Genomic DNA, 15128 nt, shown 5'->3' with positions numbered 1-15128 from the left:
GAAAGATAACAAGGCTGTCAGGGCCACAGACAAGAAGGCCTTCATGGCCACTGCTAAACCATGAGGCCAGCCAGCAGCCATTTCTTACCCATGAGCTGTGGCAGATTGACTCTAGGCTTTCTGAAAAATTGTTCCTTCTCTGGCCTCCAAGGAAGCTTTATCTTAACAAATTGTTTCTTCTCAAGATAGTGCCTCTTCTGGGACATGAAGAAACAACACCTCTCCACCACTAGTGACTAGTTTTAGAGGAATTACTGTCCCCCAGAATCCCTTACTGGATTTGAGGCTTTCAAGAACTATAGCTCAGCTTATGAATAAGACTGCTAATCTGCATTCACCAAGGCACCAGTTTTAGCTTTTAGGTGATGTTTCCGTGTCCCTGCCACAAATACATGTGCTGTTTTCCTTTTGTTCCCTCAGAGTTTCTGTATTTCAAGACATTTGCCTGTCTCTTTGTGGTCTCTGATATTCTCCCTCCCTGTGGTATGGTCTGTTGTGTGCTATCCTGAGTGTTCTCACTTGCCATATTAAAGAAAGGCAGCTTCTAGTCCACCATCATCCCCTAGAAGTTCCTCATTTATATCTTAATCATGGTTTAATATGATGTTGATGCTTTCATTCTCTTCCTGCTTAATTCTAAAACATTACCACTAGGATGGTAGTCACAGCTTCCTCAAACTGAAAATCATGAATACAAAATTTCTAATACTTTATTTTTCAAAATCATCATCGTTTACATGTTAACTTGTCCATCAAATTCTCAAAGATCAAAATAAATCCAATGGTTTTCTCTGACTCCTTAATGCCATATAGTCTACTTTATATGTTTTTACACCATTTTTTACACCTCTGTAACTTACTAAGAATAATAAACTCATTTCTCTTTCCATTTCACCAAAATCATTTTCAAAGCTCAATTATTGTATAGTAAGGTTATTATCTATTTCTTCAATATTTCGCCACCTTCAGTTTCCATCCTCTTAATTCTGTATAAAATCAAATTTAGTTTATTTAGATTTTTGTTTCATTGTGGATTTTTGCAGTATTTAAGATTGAACCTAGAGCCACATACAAGTTAGGTATGTTCTGTATCACCAAGCTATACTCAAGCTCCTTGCCTTTTTTAGCTAGGTGTGGTTTGCATGCCTGTAACGCCAATCACTAGGGACACTGGGATTAGAGCACTGCAAACTCAAGCCTATTTGGGCTATATAATAAGACTCAAGCTATAAGTAATTGGTTAATTAATTAATTAAAATAATATGTTCCCTTTTGTCACTTTCATTAACTTTTACCAACATTCTTAACCAAAATCTTTACTGTTAACTATTTTTTAGCTTTCTAGTGTTAACCAAACTTATATGAATTAAGGGTATAATAAAGCTATATAGCACTGCTTCCTGTTCCCTCTAGATACACTTGAGTCTTTATCCAAGAAATCTGATATACATCAAACCCCTTAGAGATTTATAGCATATAGGTGGTACAGCCAACAAGCTCTAAGTAGTTAACTAGGTGTGGATAGAAGTATTTTATCACGAGATACATTTCATTTAACAAATACTTATCACCTACCACCGATGTCACAGTGCATATACTAAGTAACATTGAGCAATATTGAGCTGGTAATACTCATCTATAAAGTTTGGTTTTAGAAAAACAGATAAGTTTTAAATTAAATCAAATTAAAAATATATTTCCTCAGTTGCATCTAGCCACTTTTCAAGTGCTGAATATTCTTCCATAACTAATAGCTACTGTGTCTTACTATGTAGATATGGAGCATTTCCATTAACAAAGAAAATTTTTTTTTAAAGATTTATTTATTTATTATATATGAATACACTGTAGCTGTCTTCAGACACACCAGAAGAGGGCATCAGATCTCATTACAGATGGTTGTGAGCCACCATGTGGTTGCTGGGATTTGAACTCAGGACCTCTGGAAGTGCAGTCAGTGCTCTTAACCACTGAGCCATCTCTCCAGCCCCCAACAAAGAAAATTTTATGGGACAATGCTGCTATAGAGATTGCAACCTCTGGGAAATAATTCAGCCTTGGTTTCCAAAACAAGGAGTTAGCCAAGGCCCATGGTGCTAAAAAGGTAGTAACAACTAGGTTGTTTCTAGTGGCCTAACTAGTCATTTTTGTTATTTGTTAGCTTAGAAAGACATTGTTATTGTCTTAATTCTGGTCTTAGTAGAATTTATCTCATTTGGGATGGCTCCCAAAATTGCAATCAGTAGCCTGTGAGACAGAAGTCATTTAAAGACTTTCCTGGGCCGGGTGTCCAAGCAGGCACCCAATTAAGTTAACAGCACAGCAACACCAATCCCGGTACAACATGGGTACATGGAAGTCCTCTGGTTCTTACTGATAAATACCCACATGCCTATCCTATCAGTGCCAATTCAAATGATGCTTTTTGTTGTTGTTAATCTTCTAGATAGCCTTCTGCCAGACACTCCTACACTTTAAACACACACACACACACACATTTTTAAACCTAATAGAAGTTACTATTGTAGCTCACTTGTAATCATGCCGACCTACACCATGACAGTGGATGAGAGCGTATGCAGTGTAGATTGTAAGTTCTTGGAAAGCAAGGGGCAAGCAAGAGCTGGAGTCTGAATGTCTGCTAATTGCTAGCTTCTCACTCTGTAGCAAACTGATTTCATGAATCCCACATTCTGCAAGTCTTTAGTAACTGTTGATTATGTTCTGCACTCATCTGTTCTTAGTCTTTTTTCACTTCAGTCTTCCTGATCTGTATTTTCTCTTTACTTAACAGACAGTGTGGAGCATTCATTATTAAGACAATTGGGCAGCTCTAGTCCAGCTCAACTGATTTCTTGTCCATTGATCCTTGTGTGACCAAGATCCAGCTTCAAGGAACCGGCTAGAAGCTGCCCGTTGTGAAACTTAGGGTTAGTTAATACCTCACCATACCTATTTATTCCGTGATAAGCTGTCTGAATTTGACATTTTCTTTTACTACTGTTTTACAAATTTTAATTAGGTAGATGTGGCATTTGACTTTATATGTGTTAGTTTAATTGCAGTAACACTTCCTAGATGTTTTATCCATTCCATAAAAAGTAACTATCGGGAATAGTGAGGTGTCTTTCATTTTCTTTACTTGGTGTTACTTCTTTTAATCTCAGAGTTTTAGACATTTTATTTTCTATCTTTGATATTTAAACATTTTGGATAAGAGTCGTGTCTAATAGAATTTTAATTCTTCCATAACTTATAGAATGTACTAGCCTTAGTGGTTTCATTTTGTCAATTTGCTTTGCTGTATTACCACTTACTGTGCTTTGTTAAATTTTTTTTTGTTACTGCTACTCATTTAGTGTTGTTTCTGCATGGTTTTCTGAATTTAAATAGTATTTAATACATTGTGATAATATCTTCCAAATATTAGAAAAACTACCAACATGATCAGTATTCTTGCTTTTTCATCTTATTAATTAAACTATATGAATTTTTCTAATATTTCATATAAAAGTATAACCTCATACATCATCCGTTTGATATCAAAGTTTATATAATGTTGATATATCTCAAGGAATTTTTATAAAAGAGGGGCTCACTTCTGACATTATCATACACTTTTCCAGTGTATTAGTTCTCTTAGAATGCTCTCTTCCTTCTCTCACTTTAACCAATCTATACAATTATATGTGATTAATTTAGTAAGACAATTATTTTCATTAAATGCAAAATTATTTCTTATACCAAAGGACAACTGTAGATTCTAGTTCCAGGACTAACTCACATTATAAACTTGGAAAATGGTAGAAGAGATTAATTGTTCAAAAGATGGAGGACAAGTCATAGATTTCTAATCAGGAAAATTTCTGTAGGAGGACAAGAAATACCTCTTTTTATATTTATTAGAAGTTCTTTCACTGGCTTGTTAACTTTAGAACAGAAAGAGAAAGGTCTAAATATTAACATTACCCTAATAATTCTCCCTTCCCTCTCCTGTCCCAGCCCACATGCATTCCAGGCCCAGCAGCAGCAGTAAAAACAGGACCAGATCCCAGACTTTTTCCCATGAGTCCAATAGGCTTTTTTCTTCTGAAACCATAATAAATATGTTTGTCAGTCAAATGGTTTCCTGAGAATGATAGGACCCCATGTCTATATACTGGCATACAAATATCTCATGCACTAATTATTCTCAGTTTTAAAATGTAATAGACTAGTAAGTCCCATAATGAAATGTCAAAAAAGATTTTGTTCTGTAATTTAGAAAAATTATTAACCAGTGATGTTAGAAATCTTTTTTAATAGCATGATCCTGGAGAACAAAAAAGGTTACTGTTTGGTTTTTAAAGTGTTAAACATGATGCTAAACAAATCCTGGACTGTTAATAAAAATTAATGATGTATTATATTGAACAAAGAATTTTGATAATAATTCATACCTAGTATGTTTCTTTACAGTTATATATATTATATGCATACATACATGTAAACATATGTGTGTGCTCATATACATCATATATACACACATACAATTCATACATGTATACAGTCTTGAAGTTAGCCTTATTTTAAGAAATTAATAAAAAACTTTGGATTTACTGACAATTGAGTTATGGGTTGAATCATTTGTCTTTCTTCTTGGCTTAGCTTGGTAAGCCAAATAAATATACTGCCTCTAAAATCAGAATGAGAGGACAGAAACCCTCATTACATATCATAAGTGAAGTCCATTAATTTTTTTCTATGTTTAGTATACCTTCAGTCAATTTTAAAGAAGGTTTTTTACTTATTTAGTGCCCATTTTGAAAAACCAATCTGAAGAAGACATCTGAAATTCACCATGCTAAGATGAAATTGAAACTATAAAATTAATACATACAGTCAACATGACCTTGCATCTTGTTTTGCCAAAATCTCAGGTACATTTAAAGATAGAAAGGAATATTCAGAATTTAAAACTTTAACTTCTATCTTGATTAGGTGATTTCTTCAGACTGGAATGAAGTCACACACAAAAATTGTTTCCATATTTTCCAAAACATACTTGGGTAATATTAAAAATCAGAATCAAAGGCCTGGAAAGGACAATCAAGAAGCAGCAAATTCAACTTACCATATTTCAGTGTTACATTGATACTTCTAGACCTATATTTTTGACTAAAATTTATTCTGGAATCTCCCTACACATAAGAAAAACGAAGGCTGGAAAGAGCCTCACTTAGGAGAGTGCCATGAAATCAGGAGGACCTGAGTTCAATTCCCAGAACAATGGAAAAACGCTAAGCATTATAACTTACACCTGTAATCTCAGTGCTGGAGAGGAAAAATAGCTCCCTGGGGGTCATTGGGCAGTCAGTCCAGCCTAACCCAGCAATTATCAAGTCATCTTAGAAATCCTATCTCAAAAAACAAGGTACCTGCCACCTGAGTTTGGCCTCCACACACAGATGCCTGCACCCACACTCATGTGCATATGACTGCACACTGACACACATACAACATACACCACATACCAGAGGCAAAGTGAAAGATCTTGCCTGGAGGATGAATATCGGTGATGCTTATATTTCAGGCATAGTAGTATATTCCTTTAATCTCAACACTCAAGAGGTAGAGAAAGGTGAATCTCTTGAGTTCAAGGCCAGCCTGGTCTACATTGAGAGTTTCAGGCCAGCCAGAGCTATATGAAACCCTATCTCAAAAATAAAACAAAATTAAACATAATAATAATAATGTTGGTTCTGTCTATTTCACTTCTGTATTTTCATCAATGTACATACATCCCTAAAGGTATGCTGTCGGCTTTCATCTTTCCATGCTAAACAGCATTTTCTGATTACTATCTGCAGCAGCTGCTACTTGTTACACCTGAAACATGTTTATTGACTCTGCTTGTATGTATTACACAAATTTTCTAACTTATATATTCTGCTTATTTCTCTCAACAATCAAATGTTACTCAAGATTACTTATTTTATATTGTCAAGTTTTACATTTTTTGTTTCTATCTGACATAATTTTGTTTTGTATTAGGTTTTTTCCCTATGATTGTTTGTCTCAGTTCTGCAGATATAACAGTAGACATAAATATCCAAATAATGAAATAAGAGATTATGGTTTCCAGTTTTATTACTTTTAGACATTATGACTAACAAAGAGTAAATTAGTAAGATGCCAAACTTGACTATCTTTAACTAAAAATGTATAGTAATAAAACTGTATAATTAGACATTTACATGATGTCTTTATGTAAGACATCACTCACTAATGAGTGATTACATATTTACATATTGATTTTTAAGACATGTGATTTGCAAACTTATCTATTTAGTGGTCATTTACTCATAATATATTTCTTCATAAGCAAAAGGCACAATTTCATTATTTAACAATATATGACAATGATTTTCTTTTTTCTTGTTGTTTTGTTTGGTTTCTTGTTTTGTAATTTTTTTTCCTTTTTTTTTTTGGTTTTTCGAGACAAGATTTCTCTGTGTAGTCCTGGCTATCCTGGCACTCACTCTGTAGACCAGGCTGGCCTCGAACTCAGAAATCCTCCTGCCTCTGCCTCCCAAGTGCTGAGATTAAAGGCATGCGTCACCATCGCCCAACTCATTTTGTAATTTTTTATTGGATATTTTATTTACATTTCAGATGTAAACACCTTTCCCCATTTTCCTCCCATCCAGAAATCCCCTGTCTCATCCCCCCTCCTCCTGCTTCTCCCATTCACCCACGAACTCCCACCTACCTGCTCTCAAATTCCCCCACACTGGGCCATCCTCCCCTATATATACAGCTGGAGCCATGGGCCCCTCTCTATGTGCTCCCAGGCTAGTGGTTTAGATCCTGGGAGCTCTGGTTGGTTGATATTGTTGCTCTCCCCATGGTGCCTCAAACCCCTTAAGCTCCTTCAGTCTTCTCTCTGACTCCTCCATTGGGAACCCCATGATCAGTTCAATGGTTAGCTGTGAGTATCCGCCTCTGTATATGTTGGGATCTGGCAAACCTCTAAGAAGACAGCTATATCAGGCTCCTGCCAGCATGCACTTCCTGGCATCCACAGCATTGTCTGCCTTTGGTGACTCCACATGGGATGGATACCCAGGTGGGGCAGTCTCCCAACAGCCCCTACTTCAGTTTCTGTTCCATGCTTTGTCTCCATATTTGCTCCCATGAGTATTTTGTTACTCCTTCTAAGGACCAAAGCACCTACACTTTGGTCTTCCTTTTTCATGAGCTTCATGTGGTCTGTGATTTGTATCTTGGGTATTTCGAGCTTTGGGGCAAATATCCAGTTATCAGTGAGTGCATACCACATGTGTTCTTTGGTGATTGGGTTATCTCACTCAGAATGATATTTTCTAGTTCCATCCATTTGCCTAAGAATTTCATGAATTCATTGTTTTTAATAGCTGAGTAGTACTCCATTGTGTAAATGTACCACATTTTCTGTATCCATTCCTCTGTTGAGGGACATCTGGGTTGTTTCCAGCTTCTGGCTATTATAAATAAGGCTGCTATGAATATAGTGGAGCATGTGTCCTTGTTATATGTTAGAGAATCTTCTGGGTATATGCCCGGGAGTGGTATTACCTGAGTCCTCAGGTAATGCTATGTCCCATTTTCTGAGGAACCGGCAGAATGATTTCCAGAGTGATTGTATCATCTTGCAATCCCACCAACAATGGAGGAGTGTTCCTCTTTCTCCATATCCTCATCAGCATCTGCTATCACCTGAGTTTTTTATCTTAGCCATTCTGACTGGTGTGAGGTGGAATCTCAGGGTTGTTTTGGTTTGCATTTCCCTGATGACTAAGGATGTTGAACATTTCTTTAGGTGCTTCTCAGCCATTCGAGTTTCCTCAGTTGAGAATTCTTTGTTTAGCTCTGTACCCCATTTTTTAATAGGGTTATTTGGTTGTCTAGAGTCTAACTTCGTTCCTTGTATATATTGGATATTAGCACTCTATGGGATATAGGATTGGTAAAGATCTTTTCCCAATCTGTTGATTGCCGTTTCGCCCTATTAACAGTGTCCTTTGCTTTACAGAAGCTTTGCAATTTTATGAGGTCCCATTTGTCAATTCTCGATCTTAGAAGATAAGCCATTGGTGTTCTATTCAAGAAAATTTCTCCTGTGCCTAAGTATTCAAGGATCTTCCCCACCTTCTCTTCTATTAGTTTCAGTGTATCTGGTTTTATGTGAAGGTGGTTTATCTACTTGGAATTGATCTTTGTACAAAAAGATAAGAATGGATTTGCATTCTTCTACATGTTGTCCTCTAGTTGAACCAGCACCATTTTTTGAAAATGCTGTCCTTTTTCCACTGGACAGTTTTAGCTCCTTTGTCAAAGATCAAGTGACTGTAGGTGTGTGAGTTCATTTCTGGGTCTTCAATTCTATTCAGTTGATCTTCCTGCCTGTCTCTGTACCAATACCATGCAGTTTTTTTATCACTATTGCTCTGTAGCACAGCTTGAGGTCAGGGATGGTGATTCCCCCAGAAGTTCTTTTATTGTTGAGAATAGTTTTTGCTATCCTGGGGTTTTTGTTATTCCAAATGAATTTGCAAATTTCCTTTCTATCTCTATGAAGAATTGAAATAGAGTTGGAATTTTGATGGGAATTGCATTGAATCTGTAGATTGCTTTCGGCAAGATGGCCATTTTTACTGTATTAATCCTGCCAATCCATGAGCATGGGAGATCTTTCCGTCTTCTGAGATATTCTTCATTTTCTTTATTCAGAAATTTGACGTTCTTGTCACACAGATCTTTCACTTGCTTGATTAGATTCACGCCAAGGTATCTTATATTATTTATGACCATTGTGAAGGGTGTCATTTCCCTAATTCCTTTCTTAGCCTGTTTATCCTTTGAGTAGAGGAAGGCTACTGATTTGTTTGAATTAATTTTATATCCAGCCACTTTGCTGAAGTTGTTTATCAGGTTTAGGAGTCTTCTGGTGGAAGTTTTGGGGTCACTTAAATATACTATCATATCATCTGCAAATAGTGATATTTTGACTTCTTCCTTTCCTATTTGTATCTCTTTGACTTCCTTTTGTTGTCTAATTGCTCTGGCTAGGACTTCCAGTGCTATATTGAAAAGGTAGGGAGAGAATGAGCGGCCTTGTCTAGTCCCTGATTTTAGTGAGATTGCTTCAAGCTTCTCTCCGTTTAGTTTGATGTTGGCTACAGGTTTGCTGTATATTGCTTTTACTATGTTTAGGTATGAGCCTTGAATACCTGATCTTTCCAGGACTTTTTTTTACCATGAAGTGAGGTTGAATTTTGTCAAATGCTTTCTCAGCATCTAGTGAGATGATCATGTGGTTTTTTTCTTTGAGTTTGTTGATATAGTGGATTACATTGATGGATTCCCGAATATTGAATCATCCCTGCATTCCTGGGATAAAGCCTACTTGATCATGATGGATGATTGTTTTGATGTGTTCTTGGATTCAGTTTGCAAGAATTTTATTAAGTATTTTTGCATCGATATTCATAAGGGAGATTAGCCTGAAGTTCTCTTTCTTTGTTGGGTCTTTGTGTGGTTTAGGTGTGAGTGTAATTGTGGCTTCATAGAACGAATTGGGTAGTGTTTCTTCTGTTTCTATTTTGTGGAATAGTTTGAAGAGAATTGGTATTAGGTCTTCCTTGAAGGTCTGATACAATTTTGCACTAAAACCATCTGGTCCTGGGCTTGTTTTTTTTTTTTTGGTCGGTAGACTTTTAATGACTGCTGCTATTTCCTTAGGGGTTATGGGACTGTTTAGATAGTTTATATGATCCTGATTTAACTTTGATACCTGGTATATATCTAGAAAAATGTTCATTTCATCTAGATTTTCCAGTTTTGTTGAGTATAGGCTTTTGTAGTAGGATCTGATGATTTTTTGGATTTCCTTGGTTTTTGTTATTATGTCTCCCTTTTTATTTCTTATTTTGTTAATTTGGATACTGTCTCTGTGCCCTCTGGTTAGTCTGGCTAAGGGTTTATCTGTCTTGTTGATTTTCTCAAAGAACCAGCTCCTGGTTTTGTTGATACTTTGTATAGTTCGTTTTGTTCTAGTTGGTTGATTTCAGCCCTGAGTTTGATTATTTCCTGCCATCCACTCCTCTTGGGTGTATTTGCTTCTTTTTGTTCTGGAGTTGTCAAATTGCTAGTGTATGCTCTCCAGTTTCTTTTTGTAGGCACTTAGAACTATGAGTTTTCCTCTTAGCAATGCTTTCATGGAGACCCACAAGTTTTGGTATGAGAAGCCTTCATTTTCATTAAATTCTAAAAAGCCTTTAATTTCTTTATTTTTTCCTTGACCAAGTTATTGAGTAGAGTGTTGTTCAGTTTCCATGTATATGCGGGCTTTCTTTTTTTGTTGTTGTTATTGAAGACCAGCTTTAGTCCGTGGTCATCTGATAGGATGCATGGGATTATTTCAATTTTCTTGTATCTGTTAAGGCCTGTTTTGTGGCCAATTATATATATGATCTATTTTGAAGAAGTACCATGAGATACTGAGAAAAAGGTATATCCTTTTGCTTTAGGATGAAATGTTCTATAGATATCCGTTAAATCCATTTGGTTCATAACTTTTGTTAGTTTCACTGTGTCTCTGTTTAGTTTCTGTTTCCATGATCTGGCCATTTCTGAGAGTGGGGTGTTGAAGTCTCCCACTATTATTGTGTGAGGTGCAATGTGTGCTTTGAGCTTTAGTAAGGTTTCTTTTATAAATGTGGATGCCCTTGCATTTGGAGCTAGATATTCAGAATTGAGAGTTCATCTTGGTAGATTTTTCCTTTGATACGTATGAAATGTCCTTCCTTATCTTTTTTGATAACTTTTGGTTTAAAAGTCGATTTTATTCAATATTAGAATGGCTACTTCAGCTTGTTTCTTGGGACCATTTGCTTGGAAAATTGTTTTCCAGCCTTTTACTCTGAAGTACTGTCTTTTTCACTGAGGTGCATTTCCTGTATGCAGCAAAATTCCGGGTCCTGTTTACATATCCAGTCTGTTAGTTTACGTCTTTTTATTAGGAAATTGAGTTCATTGATGTTAAGAGATATTAAGGAAAAATGATTGTTGCTTCCTGTTATTTTTTTATTAGAGGTGAAATTATGTTTGTGTAGCTCTCTTCTTTGGGACTTGTTGGAAGATTACTTTCTTTCTTTTTCTAGGTTGTAGTTTCCCTCCTTGTGTTGGAGTTTTCCATCTATTTTCCTTTGTAGGGCTAGATTTCTGTAAAGATATTGTGTAAATTTGGTTTTGTCATGTAATATCTTGGTTTCTCCATCTAGAGTGATTGAGAGTTTTGCTGGGCATAGTAGCCTGGGCTGGCATTTGTGTTTTCTTAGGGTCTGCATGATGTCAGTCTAGGATCTTCTGACTTTTATAGTCTCTGGTGAGAAGTCTGGTGTAATTCTGATAGGTCTGCCTTTATATGTTGCTTGACCTTTTTCCCTCATTGCTATTAATATTTTTTCTTTGTTTTGTGCATTTGATGTTTTGATTATTATGTGACATGAGGAATTTCTTTTCTGGTCTAGTCTACTTGGAGTTCTGTAGGCTTCTTGTATGTTCATGGGCATCTTTCTTTAGGTTAGGGAAGTTTTCTTCTATAATTTTGTTGAAGATATTTACTGGCCCTTTAAGTTGGGAGTCTTCACTGTTATCTATACCTATTATCCTTAGGTTTGGTCTTCTCATTGTGTCCTGGATTTCCTGGATGTTTTGGGTTAGGAGCTTTTTGCATTTTGTGTTTTCTTTGACAGTTGTGTCAATGTTTTCCATGGTATCTTCTGCACGTGAGATTCTCTCTTCTCTCTCTTGTATTCTCTTGGTGATGCTTGGGACTATGACTCCTGATCTCTTTCCTAGGTTTTCTATCTCTCGGATAGTCTCCTTTTGAGATTTCTTTATTGTTTTTACTTGCATTTTTAGATCCTGGATGGTTTTGTTTAATTCCTTCACCTGTTTTGTTGTATTTTCTTGCAATTCTTTAAGGGATTTTTGTCTTTAAGGGCTTCTACCTTTTTACCTGTATTCTCCTATAGTTCTTTAAGGGAGTTATTTATGTCTTTCTTAAAGTCCTCTATCATCATCAAGAGAAATGGTTTTAAATCTGAATCCTGCTTTTCTGGTGTGACAAGGTGTCCAGGGCTTGCTATGGTGGGTGATCTGGGTTCTGATGATGCCAGATAACCTTGGTTTATGTTGCTTATGTTCTTCTGCTTGCCTTTTGCCATCTGGTTATCTCTAGTGCTACCTGCACTCACTGTCTCTGACTGGAGCCTTGCTCTCCTGTTATCTTGCTTGTGTCAGAACTCCTCAGAGTCCAGTTGTCTCTGTGGTCCTGAGCTCCTGGATGGAAGAGCTCCTGAGACTCAGGCTGCCTCTGAGATCCTGAATCCTATGATCCTGGGCGTGTTAGAGCTCCTGCGAGTCCAGTTTTTTCAACTGCTCTGTGTACAGCGGATTCTCTGCAGCTCTGAATACACTGGTTCCTCTGCTGCTCTGAGTGCAGTGTTTCCTCTAGGATGGGTCAGGATATGATGTCTTCACAGGAGCAGACCAGCTAGGAGTTTGCCCCAGCAAAAAGGACTAAGCGAGGGCAACAATGATTTTCTTAAGGAAGCTAGTATCTTAACCATAGATTGCATTTCTATTAAAATGTATACCTATAGAAGTAATTGTCATTTAGTGTTTGTGATGCTCAGTTTTGATTGACAGCTTGACAGGATCCAGTGTCTCTGAAGACAGGAATCTGTGGGCATGTCTGTGAGGGATTGATTACCTTGATTAGCTGAGATTTTCTCCACGTTGGGATGTCAACTAGTATTGTCATTGTTCAGATCTTTTTCAAGCAACTGTATTGTTGAGATGCTAGGGATACAGCTTCCCTGTACTACCTTTAAAACACAGTCTACAGATTTGTTATAATACCGTTAAAGCACAATCTTAGAGTAGTGTTATGGTAGATATTTAATCTCACATTGGGGTTTCTACCCCGCCTTTGATCATTTGGTTCCCAGATAAAAGACACACAATCTTTATATTTATAATAAGCCTTAATTAGCACTAAAGCTTGGCAGATATCTATCCTCTGAGCTATTGAATCTATTTCCTCATCAATAACCTTGAATTATAACTTGCCATGTTCTATCTGGGCAGCTCTTAAATCCAATTGGCCAGCCCTCATGGCCGTATTTTCATTACTCACCTTACCAATGGAGTCTTCTCCTCTTCCCACACTCTCTCTCCCCTTCTTTGTGGTCTTCTCAGACCCCAAACCTACCTATCTCTCTTCTACCCAACTACTGGCTGTAAGCATCTTTATTCATCAATCAAGGATAAATTGGCAGGCAAGATTATATAGCACCACTTGCATAGGTGTAGATTCTCTCATCCTTGGGGGCAACCAGGCCAGTATTTAGCATTACAATACATAGCGATAGACCAAACCTTAACAGAGTAGGTGTCTTGATTCTCTGGCTTTTAATATCTTCCTGCTCCCTGTTCTCCAGTGTTCCCTGAGCCTTAGGTATAGGAGTTACGTTGTAGATGTACTGGATAGTCAGGCACCTCACAGTCACTCACTCTCTGTGGTGTGAACAGCTGTAAACTGCTGTAATCGTCTTCACTTCAGCCACTGCAAAAAGAAGCTTTTTTGATGAGGGATGAAGGCTACACTTATCTGTGGGTATACATATTTATTTTAGAGTACAGATAGAAATTATACTGGTTTAGGAAAGTTTCAGTAGTAGATTATCCTGTATTGTACATTCTCTCAGAATGAAGAGATTCCCTTGAGTCCCTAAAAATACTTTGCACTTCTTCTAAATAGTGTTAAGACTGTTAAAGACTGTGGAGACTTTAACTGGATGCATTTTGCATTATGGGATGGCCCTAAGCCTATGGGGACAAGCAGTGGATGTCAAGTTGACAAGGGGTAGACCTGTGAATATTAGTATTGTCAACTTGACAGATCGAGACTCACTGGAGACAAGCCTCTCAGTATGTCTGTGAGGGATTTTCTAAATTAGAAGTCAGTCGAGATGAGAAGACTTACTACATTTGCACAGTAGCGCACTCCAGAGGCTTGTGTTCTGGAAGGAAAGAAAAGGAAAGAATGCGGTTAGCGTTCATCTCTCTGCTCCCCAGATCTGGGCACAAGGTGACCACCTGCTTCAAGGTCCTGTCACCATGACTTCCCCACCACGATAGATGGTACCTTGGAACTGTGAACAAAAGTAAACTCTTCCTGCCTTAAGTTGCTTTTGTCAGGTATTTTTCTCATAGCACCAAAACAAAACAAACAAACAAAAAAAAAACAGTATTTCTTATAAAGGCAAATGGTCAAAGACATTTCTTTTTTTTTGTTGTTGTTTAGGTTTTTTTTTTGAGACAGGGTTTCTCTGTGTAGCCCTGGCTGTCCTGGAACTCACTCTGTAGACCAGGCTGGCTTCGAACTCAGAAATCCGCCTGCCTCTGCCTCCCAAGTGCTGGGATTAAAGGCGTGCACCACCACTGCCCGGCGACATTTCTTTAAGTAATTCTTTTTATCCTTTTTTATTCATTTATTTATATACTTTACATTCTAACCACAACTTCCTCTCCTTCCTCCCCAACCTTCTCCCCCACCTCCACTCTTCCTCACATCCAATACTCCTACTTACTTTCTCTTCGGAAAAGGGGAGGCTGTAGCCAGGCTTTTGGCTATTTTATGGGTTTCTATTTTACCACTCTTAATCCATCCTTCCAACCACCTAACACTAGGTAGGAGAGAAAAAAGGCTAGAGGGTAAAAAGGTGTCAATATCATTAGACTACTTCCTCTGATTAGAGGCATCAAATTCCCTGGGGCAAGTTTGATCTTCATCATCAGGTTATCTAACTTCTTTTTTCATGTCCCTTTGGCATGACCACTTGACAAATAGCAACCAGCATCCACTTTCAGGGCTCTAGTCTTTTTATACCTTCTCAAGCATCTGCAGAGTTCCAGATGTCAAACACTTGCAGAAACTATCTGCAGCTCTCAGAATCATACCGCTGCTAGAGTAAGAGGCAAGTCAGTCAGCTGCTATGGACAGTATAAAGCAGCCCATATCCCACACCTGGGATTAA

General features: G+C 37.4%; 1 protein-coding gene across 2 annotated transcripts in view; it reads left to right on the top strand.

Moving 5' to 3' along the window:
* Positions 1–15128, top strand: part of Boll (boule homolog, RNA binding protein) — a 95762-nt gene that overhangs the window by 71347 nt on the left and 9287 nt on the right. Inside the window, exon 11 of one of the 2 annotated variants that reach the window (XM_028765699.1) lies at positions 2795–4605. The exons of the other annotated variant lie outside the window; for it this stretch is intronic. Within the exon in view, the coding sequence (XP_028621532.1) occupies positions 2795–2818 (24 nt within the window). The 3' untranslated portion in view covers positions 2819–4605. Of the gene's footprint in view, positions 1–2794; positions 4606–15128 lie in introns of those variants that run through there. 2 annotated transcript variants of the gene reach the window in all.

The sequence above is a fragment of the Grammomys surdaster genome, unplaced genomic scaffold, assembly GCF_004785775.1.
Source record: "Grammomys surdaster isolate TR1022 unplaced genomic scaffold, NIH_TR_1.0 165, whole genome shotgun sequence".
In the NCBI taxonomy this organism is placed as follows: domain Eukaryota; kingdom Metazoa; phylum Chordata; class Mammalia; order Rodentia; family Muridae; genus Grammomys; species Grammomys surdaster.
This window is presented reverse-complemented; position numbering and strand designations above follow the sequence as displayed.